This window comes from Chrysemys picta, chromosome 7 (genome assembly GCF_011386835.1).
Source record: "Chrysemys picta bellii isolate R12L10 chromosome 7, ASM1138683v2, whole genome shotgun sequence".
NCBI classification, from domain to species: Eukaryota; Metazoa; Chordata; order Testudines; family Emydidae; genus Chrysemys; species Chrysemys picta.
In genome coordinates, this window is record NC_088797.1 from 42,283,511 (window position 1) to 42,304,115 (window position 20,605).

General features: G+C 38.3%; 2 protein-coding genes across 7 annotated transcripts in view; one reads left to right on the forward strand and one right to left on the reverse strand.

Annotated features, from left to right (window-relative positions):
• Nucleotides 1–20,605, forward strand: part of CENPP (centromere protein P) — a 328,523-nt gene that overhangs the window by 25,035 nt on the left and 282,883 nt on the right. For all 6 annotated transcript variants that reach the window (XR_010589107.1, XM_065551270.1, XM_065551268.1 and 3 more), the window contains one exon: nt 3,865–3,961. Coding sequence is in view for 5 of the 6 variants with exons in the window: in XM_065551270.1 (XP_065407342.1) it covers nt 3,865–3,961 (97 nt within the window). In the remaining variant the exon portion in view is untranslated. The remainder of the gene's footprint in view (nt 1–3,864; nt 3,962–20,605) is intronic.
• The window catches only part of OGN (osteoglycin), a 29,452-nt gene continuing 18,002 nt past the window's right edge, over nt 9,156–20,605 (reverse strand). The window contains exons 3-6 of the mRNA XM_024102985.3: nt 20,368–20,526; nt 18,298–18,500; nt 15,608–15,703; nt 9,156–14,951 (exon numbers count right to left, since the gene is read on the reverse strand). Of these exons, the coding sequence (XP_023958753.2) occupies nt 14,781–14,951; nt 15,608–15,703; nt 18,298–18,500; nt 20,368–20,526 (629 nt within the window). The 3' untranslated portion in view covers nt 9,156–14,780. The remainder of the gene's footprint in view (nt 14,952–15,607; nt 15,704–18,297; nt 18,501–20,367; nt 20,527–20,605) is intronic.

Genomic DNA, 20,605 nt, shown 5'->3' on the forward strand with positions numbered 1-20,605 from the left:
TCAGTGGGATTAATTCTGTCTGAAAGAAATTCTAGTTAAAGTTGAGATACAGGAAATTTAAGAGAACCCCAAGCAGCAATTAGCATTTTCTCATTTTTTGGACTGTAAGGGTATGTCTACACTACGAAATTAGGTTGATTTTATAGAAGTCGATTTTTAGAAATCGATTTTATGCAGTCGATTGTGTATGTCCTCACTAAGTGCATTAAGTTGGCGGAGTGTGTCCTCACTACCGTGGCTAGTATTGACTCATGGAGCAGTGCACTGTGGGAAGCTATCGCACAGTTTCCGCTGCCCCTTGGAATTATGGGTTAAGCTCCCAATGCCTGATGGGGAAAAAAACATTGTTGCAGGTGGTTTTGGGTACATGTTGTCACTCTCCCCTCTCTTACTCCCTCTGTGAAAGCAAATGCAGACAATCATTTCGTGCCTTTTTGCCTGGGTTACCTGTGCAGACATCATAGCACGGCAAGCATGGAGCCCGCTCAGCTCACCGCTGCTGTTGCGAGCATTGTAAACACCTTGCTCATTATACTGCAGTATGTGCAGAACCTGGCTAAGAGACGGCAGCACGAGGATGATTGTGATGAGGACATGGACACAGACGTTCCCGAAAGCATGGGCTCTGGCAATTGGGACATCATGGCGGCAGTGGGGCTGGTTGATACAGTGGAACGCTGATTCTGGGCCCGGCAAACAAGCACAGACTTGTGGGACCGCAGTGTTGCAGGTATGGGATGATTCCCAGTGGCTGCGAAAGTTTTGCATGCGTAAGGACACTTTCCTGGAACTCTGTGAGTAGCTTTCCTCCACCCTGAAGCACAGGAATACGAAGATGAGAGCTGCCCTGACTGTTGAGAAGCGAGTGGCGATAGCACTATGGAAGCTTGCAACGCCTGACTGCTACCGGTCAGTCGGGAATCATTTGGAGTGGGCAAATCTACTGTTGGGACTGCTGTGATTCAAATAGCCAATGCAATCACTGACGTTCTGCTATCAAGGGTAGTGACTCTGGGAAATGTGCAGGTCATAGTGGATGGCTTTGCTGCAATGGGTTTCCCTAACTGTGGTGGGGCGATAGACAGAATGCATATCCCTATCTTGGCACTGGACCACCTTGCCAACCAGTACATAAACCACAAGGGGTACTTCTCAATGGTGCTGCAAGCCCTGGTGGATCACAAGGGATGTTTCACCAACATCAACGTGGAGTGGCTGGGAAAGGTGCATGACGCTCGCATCTTTAGGAACTCCGGGCTGTTTGAGCAGCTGCAAGAAGGGATTTACTTTCCAGACCAGAAAATTACTGTTGGGGATGTTGAAATGCCAATAGTTCTCCTTGGAGAGCCAGCCTACCCCTTGCTCCCATGGCTCATGAAGCCTTATACAGGCAGTCTGGACAGTAGTAAGGAGCAGTTCAACTATAGGCTGAGCAAGTGCAGAATGGTTGTAGAATGTGTCTTTGGACGTTTAAAAGCTCGCTGGTGCTGTTTGCTGACTAGGTTAGACCTCAGCGCAACCAGTATTCCCATTGTTATTACTGCTTTCTGTGTGCTCCATAATATCTGTGAGAGTAAGGGGGAGATGTTTATGGCGGGGTGGAAGGTTGAGGCAAATCGCTTGGCTGCCAATTTTGAACAGCCAGACACCAGGGCTATTAGAAGAGCACAAGTAGGCGCACTGCGCATCGGAGAGGCTTTGAAAACTGGTTTCATGACTGGTCAGGCTACGGTGTGACAGTTGTGTGTGTTTCTCCTTGATGCAAACCCGCCCCCTTTGTTGAATTTAAGTCCCTGTAAGCCAACCACCCTCCCCCCTTTGGTCACAGCTGGCAAAGGAAATAAAGTCACTATTGTTTTGAAACCATGCATTCTTTCTTAATTAAAAAAAAAAAAGGGGAGATAACTGATAAGGTTTCCCAGGTGGGGTAGGGAAGGATAAGGCCACATTGCTTATTGTAGCCACACTACAAATCAAAACTGTTTGAATGACAACCTTCTGTTGCTTGGGCCATCCTCTGGAGTGCAGTGGCTGGGTGCCCGGAGCCTCCCTCCCCCCCCGCATTCTTGGGCGTCTAGGTGAGAAGGATATGGAACTTGGGGAGGAGGGCAGGCGGTTGTACAGTGGATGCAGCGGCGGTCTGTGCTCTTGTTGGCTTTACTGCAGCACCACCAGATGCCTGATCATGTCCGTTTGCTTCCCCATTAGCCTCAGCTTTGCATCCTGCCTCTTCTCATTGCACTCACTTAATGCTTTCCTGGACTCTGCCACTGAATGCCTCAAGGCATTCAGCTGTGCCCTATCAGTGCGGGAGGACTGCATGAGCTCGGAAAACATGTCATCGCATGTGGTTTTTTTCGCCTTCTAATCTGAAATAACCTCAGGGACGGAAATGGTAGGGGGAGCATAGAAAAATTTGCACCTGCGGGGGGATAAAAAGGGAGAGTAAAATTTAAGATGATACATTTCTGAGAACAAAAGAGAGATTCTTTTACAGTGAATCAAGCAATTCACAGCAGACAGCACATGTGCTTTAGGTACAAGGTCGCATTTTTCCTTTTATTTTGAGTGCCTGCTGGTATGGTGACACATCACACATGCTGCCGTCTCTTAGCCACATGGCTGGGCAACAGAACTTGGTTTCCAGGCAGCCACGGTAAACCAAAGGGTACGCGGGTTTGCCTTCTAATGCCTTGATAAAATGTGGGAATGTTTTCAAACTGCAGCGTCCTCCTTTCCCATAGCAAGCAATGCCGGTTGGGTTTGCCATTTAAAAGGAGGGGCTGTGGTTTTCGGGTGAATTTACAAAAATTCCCCTATTTCAACCAGGTGACCATGAATGATATCACTATCCTGAAGCTAACACAGAAAGATATAGACCAAATGTTGCTTGAATGCGATGAAAACCCCGGACCATTCGCTGCCATACTTTGTGCTGCAATGATTCCAGACTACTTGCTACTGGCTTGGCATGGTAAAGTGTCCTACCGTGGAGGACGAAATAAGGCAGCCCTCCCCAGAAACCTTCTGCAAAGACTTTCAGAGTACCTCCAGGAGAGCTTCATGGAAATGTCCCTGGAGATTCCTGCTCCATCCCCAGAGAAGTTAGCAGACTTTTCCAGTAGCTGTACTGGCCACGAATGCATCTCAAGTCGTCAGGGCAAATCAAACATTAAACACTATTGCTTTTAAACTCTGTACTGTAGTTACAAATGTGCATTCACCAGAGGGGCCTTCTCCGTTTTCAGGGTCGGGGATCCCACCTTGGCTCCAGGGTGATGAAAAGGTCCTGGCTGCTGGGGAGAACATATTCACAGCTTGCCTGCTACGCATTCTCCTCCTCCTCCTCTTCCTCATCCACAAAATCCTCCTCCGTGTTGCGTGAGACTCCTCCCTTGCCCCTAACAGTGGGTGCGAAGGGCAGGAGTCAGGGTTCAGAAATATGAAAACCAATATATATTAAAATAAAAAATGACCATACCTAAAAGAGATGATGTAATGTGCTAAAACTATATACATTTCTTTCTTATTTGTTTTTATATCTTTTGTTTTGATAGTATGTTCCTTGAGTCCCATATTGTCTGTTTACATCTTATTAGCAGTAGTACTACAGAAATTTTAAAAACTAACATCTCGATCCTCCAATGAGCACTGCAGAGATACCCATTGCCTTAAATTAGCGTGTATGTGGAGGGTTCTTCCATTATGCAACTTGTTGCAAGTTCTGGGCTTAAGAAACAAATGTAATTAATTTAGCTATAAATTATTTAGCAGAAAAAACCCATGTCATATATACTCATCATAGATGCTTTTTACCAGAACTGCCTGAAGGCACTACATAGGTTGTTCTTTTTTTCTCCACAGTGCCGAAGAACGAGGAAACCTTTTGCTGTTTTTCAGAAGCCTTTCATCCTTTGCTGAGTGGTGTGAACATCGCAAATGCACCTTCAAACATTTCAAGGTAGTGTATGACAAGACATTCTGTATATTTCATCCTTTATCATTCCTAAGTGTTGATATTAATAAGAGTTTTATGATAAAAGGGCAAATTGAGCATAAGTATTACTCTCCATAGCACTTTTCAGAATAATAGAACAATCTTAATTTTGAGTAGAACTCACTTTTTAATTATACTACTATTGAACTTGAAATTGGAGGAGAAAAAACATTATCCAAAGGTTTATAGACTTACTGGCTGTTTTGTGTCCCATATGTACAAAAGACAAATTCTTTATTAATGTGTCATTTAAGTTGATTTTGTCATAGTATTTTTCATATTCTTGTTCAGACAAATTGCAGTCTGATTAAATCAGTGTAAAAGCATCAGTGAAATTTAAAATACTGTGCCGACTGCAACCTTCATGTGAGTGGGTCTTTCTCTGGCTAGTTGAAAGAAAAGGGGTGTTGCCCTTTTGCAGCAGGTGTGGAGAAGGGAGAAAATTTCTTAGGATGAACAAGAAGGTCAGGAAGCAGTTGGGGCCAGGTCAGGAGAAGGTCACTGGTTTGCCTTTCCTGCTGACTGGAAGGGGTGGGGGCGGTATTTATAATCCCGTGCAGACATGGTAGACCCTCTTTACCAGGATCATAGGAAATACTATATATATCTGCAGTGTTTTTTGAAATGTAGGGCATCTGATGTTTTCAAGTGATGAAAATAAGCCAATCTTTTAGTAGGTAGTACAACTGAGTTTTCTTTTCAGAATAACTAATGCAAAATAATATGTCAAAATAACGCAACATTTGTAGGCTACGTCACATCTAAACACTGCTTCTCAGCTGTGATGAGCAATAATTTGGATTTGAGCCTCTCAATCTTTTCATATCTCTGGAAGGCAACATTCCCATTCGGAGCTGTTTGGTATAGGCAGGGGAGCAATTGTCCCTTAATTTTAATTGGAGAATACAGTTAACTTTAAACTACATTGTTCTTCAGCTAGTTTACTTCTCGCCATTGTTTTGTATAATTTTTCATGTAAATAATGATTTGTTCCTTAGTGGTGTTTCATTCATTCTGCTATAGTTTTATTGGGAAGAACAGTGATTTAAGTTTTAAAAAATAAATCAATTGGCAAAATATGTACTCAGCATACCATCTCAAAGCAATAAAATTTATTCCCTGGAATTTTTATAAAAAACATTAATTTCAAATGTTACCTCTTGTAGCAAAAAAAAAAAAAAAAAAGGCCTTATACAAGATGTGACTGGCAGTAGTGGACCTCATATAAAAATGTCATGGGATTTACCCGTTCAAATCCATTAGAACTGTAATGGCATAAGATGTCATGCTACAGTTTTGTGGTGGTGGTGGTGGTGGTTGGCTTTTTTTTAACTAAAATGCCTTATTAGGGATAAAGGTTTAACCAACCAACCATAAAATAAAGAAATATGGAAGAAAAAAAATTGGGTAACCTCTTCGTACCAGACATGAACCTTTCACTGTAGTCCAGGAAAGGAGAAGATTCCAAAGATATAGCTACACAACTTGAGAACAGACGCAAGGACTTCCTCTTTTTTGACAGGGTATTTTACATGCTTACAAATTGAAATGGTTGTTTATGCACAATCTAACCCTGAAGCTGATATTCAAATGATCTATCTTCATTCTGTCATTGCTCAAGAAAACTCCCATTGGTCCTTTGTAAACCTGGAGGATTTCAGCCCATGTGTAGTCTATTGAAAAAAACATAGTAAGAGCCAATGGAAAATTTAAGAAAAAATGGAATATTTGAGTCAACTTTTCCCCATTTTTATGGATATTTTAAAATTTATTTTACATATTTGTATTGGGATGACGTGGCTGTTGATATATGCATAATTACTAGCCAGGGAGGTGATGTTAAAATGTGTCTTGAAAGTAGAATAAGCGTATATATTGAGGCAAAAATCAGCTCAGCAAAGCAGCGGAATGGTTGCGTATTCTGACAGAATGATTACAGATTTTGTCAATTCTACTTTTATCTGTTAATGCGGGATTAATTATGTTGTAGTCATGTTCACAGCTGAGAATTTAAGGTATCAAAACATGAGTCGTTCTGTAGCAAAATATAAACCAATTTGTTTCTGTAATATTTTTTATTTTTCAGAGGTCTTAGACAATAAAAATATAGTATAAGTAATAGTAAAAACCAAAGAGTCACAACAGCAATTTCAAGGTCTGAGGTCCTATAAATGCTGTTAAGTACTGTATTTGAAGGTACATAATATTGTTGTAATAGCATAGTTATAGCATAGCTTGATAACTATTCAAATAGCTGTCTGTAATGCCAGTGAAAAAGCAAACAGAAAATAACTTATCTAAACAAAAACATGTTCATTAAATGAAGAGATAGCAAATTAAGATTTATTAATGAAGAATGTACCTGAGGAGGGCTTGTGTATGGTAAGGTTAACACTAGTTTGATATTATGTGGTTCAAGAGAGAGTAGGGGCTTAAATTCATTAAAAGGTCCAAGAATCGCTATGACTTTGCTATGAAAGATGTGCCATTGAACAGAATTATGAAAGTGAACTGTGATCCTGTACAGTTTTCTTACAAGCCATGGAACTTTCATGGTAATACAATTTTACTTTATTTTTTTATCCGTAACGTTTTAGTTGAAGTTTCCAACTGTTTAAAGGATGTTCTGCCATTGAATAAAGTTGTGTGATGGCTTTTAGGCTATGAGAATATTTTTTTCTTGACTTAGAAAATAGCCGGAACCCTCTTAGAGGTATTTCTATTAGATTTTTCTTATTTTTTATTAGTAGTCATAAGTGTGCTAGGCATTTGAATGGGGACACAGTGCTTTTCCCTTGTTTTTTTTATTTCAACATGCACAACTACAGTAGGCATATGCCAAGCTCATTTAACTAACTTATCAACATTTTTTCTTAGCCCCAAGATGACAAATAGATAGCTTGGTAAAATTTTTAAGCTATAAAAATAATTATACATGAAGAACATTACTCACCTTCTTAAATACTTCCCTAAATCAGTTTTACCACCTCTTTCTTATTACTTCCTTTCCTGAACAGTCATTTTCTCTGAATTAACCTCAGTTCAACCTAAAATCTGCTGTGTACCCATTACTTTTTTGTACATTTAGCATAATTCTTTTTCTCCTTTAATATCATATTTTATGATTACAACACACTCTTTTACATCACTGTTCTGTATTGTTCCTCCAGTACATTCATAGAGGTTTTTGCTCATGTGATGCTCAACTCCTTTGTTTTTGTTGCTCTTTCTAACTCCTGTTAAAGGGTTATGTAGAAAGCTTTCAATCATTGACTTTCCTCCAAAAATCAACCTGACCTCAAAATTCTATCATTCAGTCTCTTAGTAATAGAATTAACTGACCACACATGGCTAAAATATGATCTAGCCTCCCTAGTTAAACATTTTATGTACAGTAAAGACTGTTGATATTATCATGGAAGTTCCTTGCTAGTATTCTTCCAGCTACTGCAGAATCCTTCATAGGTATGCTCAGAGGTACAGTGCAAGAATGGCACTGCACATGCTAACATGGTGGGCCATTTGCTACTGGTGATGTTGTGGTAATTTTATCGTGCTCAGATATCTTCTGTCCACCATGAAATACTCTACCCTTTTCTGTTTTCGGTTGTAATGTAACAATGGAGACAATCTGTAACCCAATTATTTTCTGATGCATAGGGAGATTTCCTAACTCTGTCCTGGAGCAAGAATGTGGTGGGTAAAGATTAATATAATCTTTTATGATATGAAAAAGAAATCTTTGCCATCACTAACTGATCTTGCAACGGTGTGATCATGCCACCCTGAAGTGCTCTAATCCTTAGTATCACTGTACACACAGTTATTCCTGTTCCTCTTTGGGGTCTTATATGAAGAAGCAGAAAGAAGGAGGTAGCGGAAGACATGAGGGCATATGGATCATTGATGCTAGGAGCTGCAATGATGCTTTATTGGTCCTTAGTTCATGTGTGTAAATTCCATGATAGCAGCCATTAAGTGTGTAAACTCTATGAATATAGTAACTTTCTACAGTAAATGTCAGTCATTCCAAAATCCATTTTGAAGTTAAAAAGGGGGCAGGTTTGAAGATAATTGCAACTTATTATGCAGCTCTTTTAAAAACATTGGCAAAAGTGAACTTTTCTCTTCCCATGTTTTGTAACAGTGTTTGAATAACGATAGAGCTGCATGCATTCTTATTTTAAGTTGATAATTTTTAAAGCTTAAAACTTAACATTTAAAGAGATACTGTCAACATGATGTATTTTAAAATTGACTTTTAAAAATTTCTGTTACCTGACAAAGCACCTTGCACAATGTAACTATTTTTCCCCCCTGTCTTTTTCTATTACACTGATATTTTAAGGGACTTCTCATAATCAATTACATCTTTACTAAATGACTATGCATGGAAATAATGAAACTGACTATTGACAAAGTGTTGTCAAACACAAAGAGAACACAGTTGTTTGTGTGTTTTTGTTTTTTGTTAATTTGCAATTTTTTAATGTTAAGTGTTATGATATAAGTTAACTGTGGCCCTTTACCCAAAAAGATTTGTGAGCTGTTGAACATATTGTCATCTGAAAGTAAGATTTTTTTCTATTATGCCTAGAAAGACAGGAGAGACAATTTGTAGATACAAAAAAAGTATGTCTCATGTATGAAAAATCCAAAGTTCATATGGAAATGTTGGTCCTACAATTCCTCTTGGAGCCAACTTTCAAAATAATTATTAATTTCCTTGTGAATTAACTCTTATATTTTTCCAAAGCATACAGTTCTGTTTGTTGAAAGAATATTTTCATTAAAGATTAGTTTTAAAATGGATAATTAAGAGACACTAGTAAAACATGTAAGACAGGCCTATTAAGCCAATTTCATCTCTGATATAAGTGCATTGACTTCAATGGAGTTAGATCACTGATTAATTTGACCCATTTTGTTCAAATGAATTAGCAGAATATGAAGAAATACTTTTTTTGATCAAAAATGTATTCACTAAAAAAGTTTTTGTAGTTTTCATATTTAGGCATATGGTTCATTTAGAAGTCTGGTAAATATACATATTAAAAATTTGGAAAAAAATCTTTTAAAAAACCCTGACATCTCACTAAGATACTACCTCAGATCTTAATCCTTTTGAAAGCCATTTTCACTTCTCTTAGTCCCTGAATATTACATGCAAAAGACTTTATTAGTGAACATCTTGTATAATAAGGAACAGAAAAGATTTTCTTGCTTCAATTCTTGGAGTTTATGATGCAAAATATTAATGTTAAATAATAAGTAGTAAACATAACATTGAACACTCTTTATCCATCAGTATGACAAATGTAATGATTCTACAGTTACTTTCTTTTCTATGAAAAAAATTACTAGAAGAGGATTAAGAAAAACATACTTTTTGGGGACCCTTTTTACTTTCCCAAGCATGATTAATGAGTATAGACCTGTTAAGAGACTTAGAGGACCACTTGTTCTTGACAACATTGTGATAATTTTACCAGACATATAAGGAATGTTTTCTGAGATAGGAGAGACAGGAAGAGGTTCAAAGGTGTCACAAACAGTCAGCAGAAAAAATGATAATTTGACGGCTAAGGTATATTTTTTTGGCTTTATTATTAATGCACCTAGGGGCGGGTGAGCAATGGTTAAAATAGTACTATTAGTACGGAAAATAAAAAAGGATACACCTACACTAAAAATAAAGATTGATACAGTATTCAGTTTACAATAGACATCTTAATCTATGGGGCTTGATACAGCATCACCATTTTGTTTGTTGTATTAGATTTTGTATGAATGTTATGACCAGATGACTTTGCACAGTATCACACTGAAGCCTTTTGTTACAGGGTCATATTTGGAAATAATGACAGTGTTGCTTATGGTGTGTTTTATTGTAGTATGAAGGACCACTCTGAAGATGAGGTTTTTGTTTTGATGATTTGCTGGAGGGCAATAAAATATTACTAAGTGGGAGTGCTTTGGAGGGCAGTTTTTTATTTGTTTCAAATGTCTGATAAGGAATTTGGGACAGTCAGCTGATTGGGTTGCCACCAGTAACCAGTTTGTTTTTAGTAAATGCCGCAAATATGTGACAGTCTCCATACAAATATTTCCTTTGGGGTTTGAAGCATTCACAGGTGGTTTTTGTTAGTTGCTCATTTATAGAACTTTCTGTTTTAAGAGCCATAATAATTTCGTATTACTAGACTGGAAGGTCAAGCTTGTTTGAATTTTGTACACAAAAAATGTATATTATACATGGATGTTATGTAGTTGGTAGGACTGTATTTAAAACTGTTAAGTGATATATGAACTGATGATTGCAGTAAAATGTTAAACTGACACAAAATGCAATGATAGTTATGTAGTCAGTGTCTGATTTTAAAGCAAGCAATCAGCAATTATCACAAAATACAGAGCAGTATACTTGGTTGTCTTCTCAGCGAGTTTATAGCATGTGAATAAATTAATAACATAAATAGGCAGATGCAGTTGTTTTAAAGTGACACTGTCAAACATTACAGTTCCAAAATTTAACTTAACATAAAAATGTTGTAATCTCATAGAGATTGTTCTCCAGATTTTAAATATGTAAATTTTAAAGTATATAACTATCACCCCCACCTCTGAAAGAGGAATTACTTTAAGTAGAATTTTGATAAAAACAATGTCTTGTAAGCCCTTGTCTCTTAGATTTTAGTCACCAGTGTAGCTATACCACTCTATCATCACTAGTACAGACTCACTGCACCAGTCCAGTGCATCTACACGAGGGGTTTACACTGGTGCCACTACATCAATGGCTAAAATCCTAACATAGGCAAGGCCATCTGCTGCTGGTACAGAGCATATACAATTTAAAGTAACAAGATCTGCTCTCAGCGATGCTGCCATACAGTAACTCCTCACATAACGTTGTAGTTATGTTCCTGAAAAATGCAACTTTAAGTGAAACGATGTTAAACGAATCCAATTTTCCCAGAAGATTTAATGTAAATGCGGGGGGTTAGGTTCCAAGGAAATTTTTGGGGGGCAGATAAAAGGCATTATATACTGTACTGTACTGTGGTGGGGAGGTGCCCCTGGCTTACCCCTGGGGCTCAGGACTGGGGTGCAGGGTCTGGGAGGCAGTTAGGGTGCGGGAGGGCAGGGTCTGGGAGGCAGTTAGGGTACGGGAGGGCGCTCAGGGTGGGAGTGTGGGAGGAGGCTCAGAGCTGGGGCAGGCAGGAGGTGCAGAGCACTTACCTGGGCAGCTCTTGTTTGGTGCAGGGGGTGTGCAGGTGGCTCTGCGCAGCGTGGCACCGCCCCCATGGCCGCAATTCTGGGAGCCGCGATTCTGGGAGCTGCTCTCCTCCTTCCCCTAGCAGGCAGGGCCACCCGGAATGCAGGGGCTTTAGGGGCTGCAGGGCCCTGGGCTAAGGGGGCCCTGAGGCCCTGGCCTGCAGCTCCAAAGCCCCTTTTGCAATGTGGCCCTGCGAGCACAGGCTGGAGGACTCAGGAGGAGCACGGGCAGCCGCGCAGCCAGCGGCCGGAGAGAAGTGGCGCTTTCCCCTTCAAAGCGCCACTTCTTTCTGGCCGGCTTTGAAGGGGAAAGTACCGCTTCTCTCCAGCCGCTGGTTGTGCAGCTGCCCCTGCTCCTCCATGGCCCGGAGGACTCAGGAGGAGCAGGGGCAGCCGTGCAGCCCGCAGATGGAGAGAAGCAGCGCTTTCCCCTTCAAAGTGCCGCTTCTCTCCGTCTGGCTTTGAAGTGGAAAGCGCCGCTTCTCGCTGGCTGCGTGGCTGCCCCTGCTCCTCCTGAGTCCTCCGGCCTGTGCTCGCAGGGCCGCATTCCGAAAGGGGCTTTAGAGCTGCAGGCCAGGGCCCTGCCAGCCCCTAAAGCCCCTGCGTTCCGGGTGACTCTGCCTGCCGGGAGGGGGAGGGGGAGGCAGCTTCCCCACTCGCTCCCTCCCTCTGTCACAGAAAATCCTAAGTGCCGCCAAACAGCTGTTTGGCGGCAGGGGAAGTGCTGGAAGGGCGGGAGGAAGGGAGGGGGAGGAGGTGGAGAATAGGAACTTGTGTAATGCTCCCTTGTAAAGTCAGCCAAACGACGTTATAAGGGAGCATTGCACAACTTTAAATGAGTATGTTCTCTAATAGAGCAGCAATGTAACTTCAAAACAACGTTAAGCCGGAGGACGTTAAGTGAGGAGTTACTGTATCTTAACTGATGCTGCTGGACTAATAAGGAAGAAAAAAAATACTTTCAAGTTTCATTAAAAAAAGCCATGGATTACAAAAGAATGATTGGTCAAAAAAAATCAGTAGATTAAGAAATCTGTATTCAGCTTCATAAGAGATTATTAGAAATGAAGGTGAAACAAGTACATGATAGAGTTTTCAGAAATTCCTTAATTTCCAAGCCCGTCTCCTATATTACTCTAAGGCTTTTGAGAGCTAAACTACACTGTGTTGGGGACGATAAATTAAACCATATAAAATTACATACACTAGTATTTCAGAGACTATCCCTTGTCTTCTTGTAGCATTTTAGCTTTTTTGAGAGAATATTAGGAGATTAAGTTAATTTACCTGCTAGTTTGTGGTACAATATATAAATAAATCTTTAATAATGACTGTTGAAGAGCATTTTTAAGAAATATTGATGACTCGTTCTAATATGTATAAAAACCTGTTTTTTCATACGAAAGCAATCCTAAACCAACTTTAAACATTGTTCTTTGGTCCTATTTATGTATGGAAAGAGCTTTCTCTACTAATCAAGGTTTGGAGCAAGATATAGTGCGCCTGCTACATGTACAACATTATTACTCTTATACTGGTTGTTGTTAAGATGAATCTTCTTCCTGTTATACATTGGCCACTACTAGGACAAAGAAATGTTTTTTTTTTTTCCTTTTGGCATCAGCTTGACTTGAACTTGGAATATAATGGTGGCTGCTGTGGGTGGATGTTTTTATTTTTTTATTAAAAACTTTAAAGCATAGGAGTATCATGACTCAAGAGTAATTTTTTTTAAATGGAAAATGAAAATCAAGTGTTCTAGCTGCTAGTTAACTCATCAACCCCAACAAGAGTGATAAATTTAATTTTCAAAATGTCAGGGGATTTAAAAGAAAAAAAATGAAACAATACTGGTGCAAGTGTGATTGTGATTTTTCTTAATTATGTATTCAAGATAAAAAAAAATCTTCTGGCTTATTTTTATTTTTTAAAATAATTATAATAAAATAATTACTTTCTTCTCCAAGAAAATTAAAACCAGCCAAACAATTTTTGGTTTTGACACTACTAAAAAGCCTATTAGGTTTCAATTTTCATAGGTGCATACTAACTGTACCTCAGGCTTTTAATGTGCACATAATAATATTCAATTCAACTATATTCGTTGCTCAGGTCAAGCACTGTCATATTATTGTTTAATTAGACTGGAAATAAAAAAAAGTTGTTACTGTAAACTGGCTTATATTACTAAGGAAAAACAGTGATTCCAAAGTGAAATACCTTTATGTATTTGAAATTTAAATAACTATACAAACAAAAAAAATAGTAGCTATGAAGTTGAGAACTTTTCATATTTCAACAAGCTCCTTTCATATACCACTTGTCCAGGATAAGTCTAGTATCAGTGATTAGGTTTTTTTGTACACTTGTATTTATGAAGCAGCTAAGCCAAATGAGGACTGTGCAAATGCCTAGTGAAACAAACAAAAACAGAAAAAGAAAAGTAATCTGAAATTGTGTATTTGTGTTAAGTCAGAATCAATATCTTTAGGGTGTAGTTATCTTTATTTTAATCTGAACTGTTAGTCAAAAGCCCCCACCATTAATATGAGACTGTCCCTTTGTATTGCTTGCATCTGAAAAAAGCTAAAAGGGTAAAACCATGTTGGTAATATAATTGAATTAGTTTTTCACACCGTTTTACAGTTTAAGATAGAACGAACTTTGCATTTTATTCCTAAGCATTTTAAAGTTTTCTGTGTCTGTTTTTTACATTTTTCCAGTAATTGAACTATGGCTTCTATTCTAAAAAGTGACATTGTAAAAGTCCATCTTTATTTTTTCTTAGTGTGTTCCAGTGAAACTTTCTTGGTTTACCAAAAGAATAAACAAAGTTCATCTGTTCGAAGCCTGATCTGAATTCAATGATTTTCCTGACCAAGACAAAGACTTAGAGTGAACCTGTGCTTTTTACAGGTCATGGATTTTAATCAGTAATTAAAATGATTTGAGCCAGATTCTGGTTGTAGTTACACCAGTGCAAACCCATTGCCTCCAACTTGCAATTGAGTTGTGTGGGTGACTTGACTCTTGGAACTTAATTAGCAATTCTGCTGATGTGCAAGCCAGAATAACATTCTCACAGTTGTGTTTGCTTTGCAGTGTTAGTATGAATAAAGTAATTAAAACTTACAGCCTGATCCTGCAATCCTTATTCATATGAGTATTGCAATTAAACCACTGAAGTTAAAGGAATGATACCTATGAGTAAAGGATGCTTGCAGAAGTAAGTGTTGCAGGGTTAAGCCCATACTTTTGACACTGTCATAAACTTACATGAATCTGAAAGTACAGGTGATATTGGGTCTGCCAAGTGAGCAGATGCTGTTTTTTTACATAGTGATTTTTCAGACTAGAACTACATTTTTAACATGATTAAAAGTTCATTAGGTATATAGAAAAACATAATTAATAAGGGAAAGGATATAGTCATTTAAAAAAGGAACAGGAATGATCATCTGTTACCATACTTAAGTTTTTAGCATGTGTAATTAGTAGGTAGTGGTTAATAATATGCTCCTACAGGCAGTGTTTTCAAGCAAGAAAAAGCATTAGGATGCTTTGCCAAGATGATTGGGTTGCCTTCCATTCTTATCTCATCCATACGTGAACGGATATAACGTGTGTTGTTGGATTTGCAGAATGTGTCATCTGTGATTGAGGTTATGTTGTTAAACTGCAAAACAAAACAAAGATAGTTTGAAAATGTTTCAGCATCAAAACCTAGATGAAAGTATCTGAATCTTACCAATAATTAATTATGTCTCTCATTTTTTCTTGTTTTTTTTTTTATTTTGTTGTTTTTGAATCTGACTCTTAAGTTTTTGTTTTTATGTCTTCTGAAGGGTTTATTCTATGAGTGCAGTTATTAACCAGTAATTTTACATTGGTACTGAAATCCAGTACATTTTGTTGACAAAGGGTTATTCTATTGCTCATTGTGGCCGGTGACTGCCCTTAAATAAAGAAACAAACAGTGTTTATAGACAAAGTAGTGACAAATTCCAGCGTTACAGTTACAATCAGCCACCAAACAGCTAGGAGAACTTCTATTTTACTTTATTCTGAAGAATTATTTGAAATCTCGACTACTTTATTGCTTTTTAATATTTCAAAGATAGGATGAGCACATGTGCTATGGTGCTAAATATTTTTAGGTACGTGTTTGTACTAATGTTTAGTTTTCAGTGGAATGTTTTTGGACGATGGTAACACAACAACAGTGTGAACCAAATTGAAAACAAATAATGAAAGAAAGCAAGAGTGGTCTTATTTTAGCTAAATCATTATCTGTGCCCTTTGTTGTACAATGTTAAAAAAATATTTTGAGACCTGAAGGTGCAGAACACGCAGAGTCTCTGGTAAGTTAAGAGGTACAGATTCCAGTGTGTTGTGTGCTAGATAGAGATATGACAAATTGGTCTGCTTCTGTAGAGAGAAAAAAAGGAGAAAAAAAAATTAGTGTTGATTTTCCTTGATTACACTGTCAGTAGTTCAGTCCCTCCTATGCCTGTCTACATGGGCAGCAGGTATAATAGGCCAAGAGAGACTCATTCTCCCCTGGTGCTGCCGCTGGACCCCTGGTTGTGGGGTTTGGCAGGAGAAGGTTTTGCTTTATTATGCCCCATGCAGGTTCTGGATTGGCTGAGGAGGCGGTATATGGTATTCAGCTTCCTGGGTTCATCAGTAATCTCCCTGGACTCCAGAGAGACTACTGATGAACCCAGAAAGCTGAGTAGCACATACTGCCCCAGAACCTGCATGGGGCATATCAAAAGCTTCTTCCAGATGACAGGTTTCAGAGTAGCAGCCGTGTTAGTCTGTATCCGCAAAAAGAACAGGAGTACTTGTGGTACCTTAGAGACTAACAAATTTATTAGAGAATATAAGAAAGCTTATGCTCTAATAAATTTGTTAGTCTCTAAGGTGCCACAAGTACTCCTGCTCTTCTTCCAGATGAGACGCTTTTTCCTGAGGTGGCTTGGAGTATGGGGAGGGGAGGCGCAGTGGGCGGGTGGGAGGGAGCTCAGGGCTTCGGCTGGCCTGGGGCTCCTCCGATCAGAGGGGCGCTCGGGTCTCTGGCCGTGGGGGGGGGGGGGGGGGGGAACAGAGCCTGGGGCTCCACCTGCAGCCTATGCAATAGATATCAGCATTTTTCTTCTGAATACATACCTTGGCTAATATATGTCCATAAAGCCATCCTGTTTAAATGTTCTTTTGTTGGAAGTACTGTACGTAATATGCTAACACAGTGGCTCTCATCTTTCCAGACCACTGTACTCCTTTCAGGAGTCTGATTCGTCTTGTGTACCCAAGTTACACCTCACTTCAAAACTACTTGCATACAACATCAGACATAAAAATACAAGTGTCACAGCAAACTATTACTGAAAAATTGCTTACTTTCTCAATTGTGCCATATAATTATAAAATAAATCAATTTGAATATAAATATGGTACTTACGTTTCAGTGTATAGTATGTAGAGCAGTATAAACAAGTCATTGTCTGTATGAAATTTTAGTTTGTACTTGCTTAGCTAGTGCTTTTTATGTAACCTGTTGTAAAACTAGGCAAATATCTAGATGATGTACCCCCTGGAAGACCTCTATATATCCCCGGGGTACATGTACCCCTGGTTGAGAACCATTTTTGAGAGATCAAAAAATTTAATAAAACAAGTTCTATTAAACTTCAGGCTTTAATGCCATAGCTTTATTTAAGAGTATTTGAATATGGCTGTGACTAAATATCCTCTAGTGTTAACCTTTCTTGTGATTGTAATGATATTTTGTTGTTGTTGGTTGTTGCTCTGTTAATGTTTTCCCTCACTTTCCATAACCATACTTGTAGCTAAATACCAAGGTGGGCTATATCCTTCTTGCGGTGAAGAATTTTGGATCGTGACTGGTGTGAGCAGGTGTCATGGTGCTTTCAGTCACTCTTCTATTTTGAGTAATCTCTTTTTGCCATATATCAACATGTTTTTCTGGGTTGCTGTGCCAACAACCTGACATACAAATTCACAATTAGAACCAAATCAAGCCCTGTTTAGTTTAGTTACGTAATCACAGCTTATTATGTAACAATGTAATAGCTCTCCATAGCTACAGAACTATTTCCATACAAAAAATTTAAGGTGAAGTTAAGGCTACAAGTATTTTTCTCTAAAAGCCTTATTGGGATTGTTAGGATCCTACTAGTAAACCTGAAGATGCTTAGCTCCATATTCTCACTTCTCCTACCTGCATTTCCCAGACTTTTAGGATACTCCTCAGAATTCCCAGTATTAGTAGTTTACTCAGTCCCAGACAAACCAAAATAAGCTACTCAGGCCTGGGATGAACCAATGGAAGCTCATTGAAGATTAATAGGCCTCCTGAGTCATGGGGGTAGGGAAAATTGTCCTCTCTTGCAGATAATCAGATTTTCTTCCAAAGCCCTCTTTCTACAGAACTCACATGTATAATGCTGGAGGAGGGGGGTACTGAATAAGAACACAGGTAGGTGTAGGAGACCAGGGTGTCATTTTCCTCCTATCTGTAGATCATCTGAGGTGTGCAGGAAGGACATTTCCGCAGGAAGTATCACAAGACTTGGAGAGGCTGTTCGTCCTCCTCAAATCTTTTAATAAAAAAACTCTTTTAAGAGTGTCTTATTTCAGGAGCTCCTGTCCAATTCACTTCCTAGTGTGTTAAAAAAAATTAAAATTCTGCCTTGGCCCCTGATCTGACCTACCAATTTGGAGGCCAAAGGTACTTTTTTATGTGGATTTTAGAAGTGAGGAGGGGCAAAATTTTATTTAAAATTAAACTAATTTGCATCATTAACAGAGCATTGCTGTTATTCCATGTACCTTAAATAAAAAGCATACTGTTTTAAAAATCTGAAAAACCTCCTATACCTATGCTCAGAGTCTTACAGTAAAGTTTACAAATATTTAACAAACACTACATCTATGATAATGGTTATTTATCTAATTTTATGTAAGTTACTCCAATTTTTATAACCTCTGTTACTTACCTTGAAAGCATTTGCTTTGATACCTCTGCTCTTAATTCTGTTGTAGTTTGCATTAAATGTAATTAGCTTGGGGGGCAGAACTGGAAGTTTTATCAGTTTATTTTCAGCAAGTGAAAGTTCTTCTAATAACAGAAGCTTTGAAAAGGCACCGTCTTCAATTTCGTCTATCATATTTCCACTTAAATCAATTCTTCTTAATGTAGCTTTATATAAAGGAAACAAAAACCCAAATATTACATTTATTTTTCATGCTGTGTAAAACTCAGTAAAGCATAATATACTCCTATTATAAGTGGCTCTTGTAGAAATGCTTATAAATATGATTGCTGAACACTTTGCATTATAAGTCCCTGTTTTCAGTTTCTTATAACTTTTTAAAACTTTAATTGTTTGGGCTAAAATTCTCCACAAATGCCTTAGGCTGAAAAACAAAACAAAACAAACAGTTCAGCCAAGAGGAAGGCTAGGGAAAAATAAGTAGTTTTTCCCAGTTAAAATTATATACATCTAACCATTTAATTGAGAAGCTCTAGTGTCTCCATCCTTTAGAGGGAAACTTGAAATTTGGCACAGAAGTTGCCCAGGTTTTAGGGATATGCCTCTTGTCCCTGTGAAAATCCACCCAAATGTGGTCAAGATATAAGTATCTGAAAAACTCTCAGTTCACACACATTCACTAGAGGTTTGTAAAGAGGTTAACAATTAGTGATTGATCCACACAGAGAATAAAAGCCTACTACTTTTACTGGTTATTTGTTATCTCAAGTGATAAGAGGTCTGTGCTGTGGATCTAAGGGTCCTGTTCCAGATGACCACCTATGTGGCGGGTCAGGAGGGTGCCACTTGCTGTAGTTTCTGTTTTTTTGTTTGTTGTTTTAAAAAATCAGGAAATTACACTGAAGAAAACTGTTCAAAGAATAGTAAGGTTGCCAAGTTAAACATTCAAGGTTTGGAAATGCTATAATAGTAGCTGCCTGTGTAACTTTAATTCAGTCCCCTTGATGTGTATGTTCACTTTAATTGAACACACAGATTTCAAGAGATTTATTCTATCCCCAGATAGGGTGAATATAAGTAAAAAGGCATGTGAATTTTCAACAAACGTGTCCTTCCAAATGTTAATTAGTCATTGAAGTTAAATAGGTAAATAAAAACAAAAGCCGTTTTTAAAGTCTGACAAAATCCCCTTTCTTTTCTCTCTACACTGTTGGCCTTACAACTGTCACCATTTGATTAGTTATCTAGTCCTTTTCTCTTTCAGCCAAGAACATACTTGAATTTCTACAGTAAAAGATAAGCATAAGAAAAATTAATTAATAAAATAAACTTTCCAGGCCTTCTTCACATTTCCAAAAGAATCACAAAAAGGAGCAAGCCCAGTTCTTAAGACAAATGCTTTTAAAGTCACTTTCAACAAAGAAGAGAATAAATAATACTGCATATGAACAAAGAGATGGACTTGACAATGTAAGAGAAATCTTAACTTGTAGAATTTCTTTACTTTTGAGAGCTTGGTATTTAATTTAAATATTTAGCATTGCATTAATAGTGACACGCTTAACTTTAGTTAAGATCAGGTTTCTCTGCTGTATGTTCCTACTAATTAGTTAGGGAGAGCAGGGCAATCAGCACAGAAAAAGGTTTGAAGTAATAAAAGTGTATATTTTCTTTACCTCTGTGAATTCCTCTTGATACTTTCTGGTTCCTTTAAGACAACCCAGATTGAGACACAACACTACTTATGTGGTTCATGGTATTTGTGAATTAGGGTAACCAGGACTGGGAGCTTTGTCATATATGTACAGCTATGCCCTCCCTCCCCCCGCTCTCCTCCGCCCGCCATAGGTTGGGCTTAGCTAGGTTTCCAGATTTTCTTTTACAATTCCTTTCTAATAGTAGTGTGTTATATATAATACATATTAATGCAATGGTGGAATTCAACAATGAATATGAAATGTATTTTATTTTGGTATTGCCCCCCCCCCCCCCACCATATGCAAGGAAGAATTTAACTTTAAACTATAAGCACATATCACCTAATTAAAAAGATTAAAGTCTAAATATGCTTACGAATATCAGCAAAATCTGAGACTGCCACTCTCTTTATTTTGTTGAATCGTGCATAAAGATAGCCTGTTTCCTTTGGCAGAGGGGGAATCGCAATAATATCAATTTCTTCACAGTATACCGATCCACTTAAACACACACACATCAGACAAGTGGGCAAATCTGCAAAAAAAAAGAATTTTATTTCCTTGTATCATTAGAAAGCTAAAAGATTGGCAATCAATCTTTAAACTAATACAAA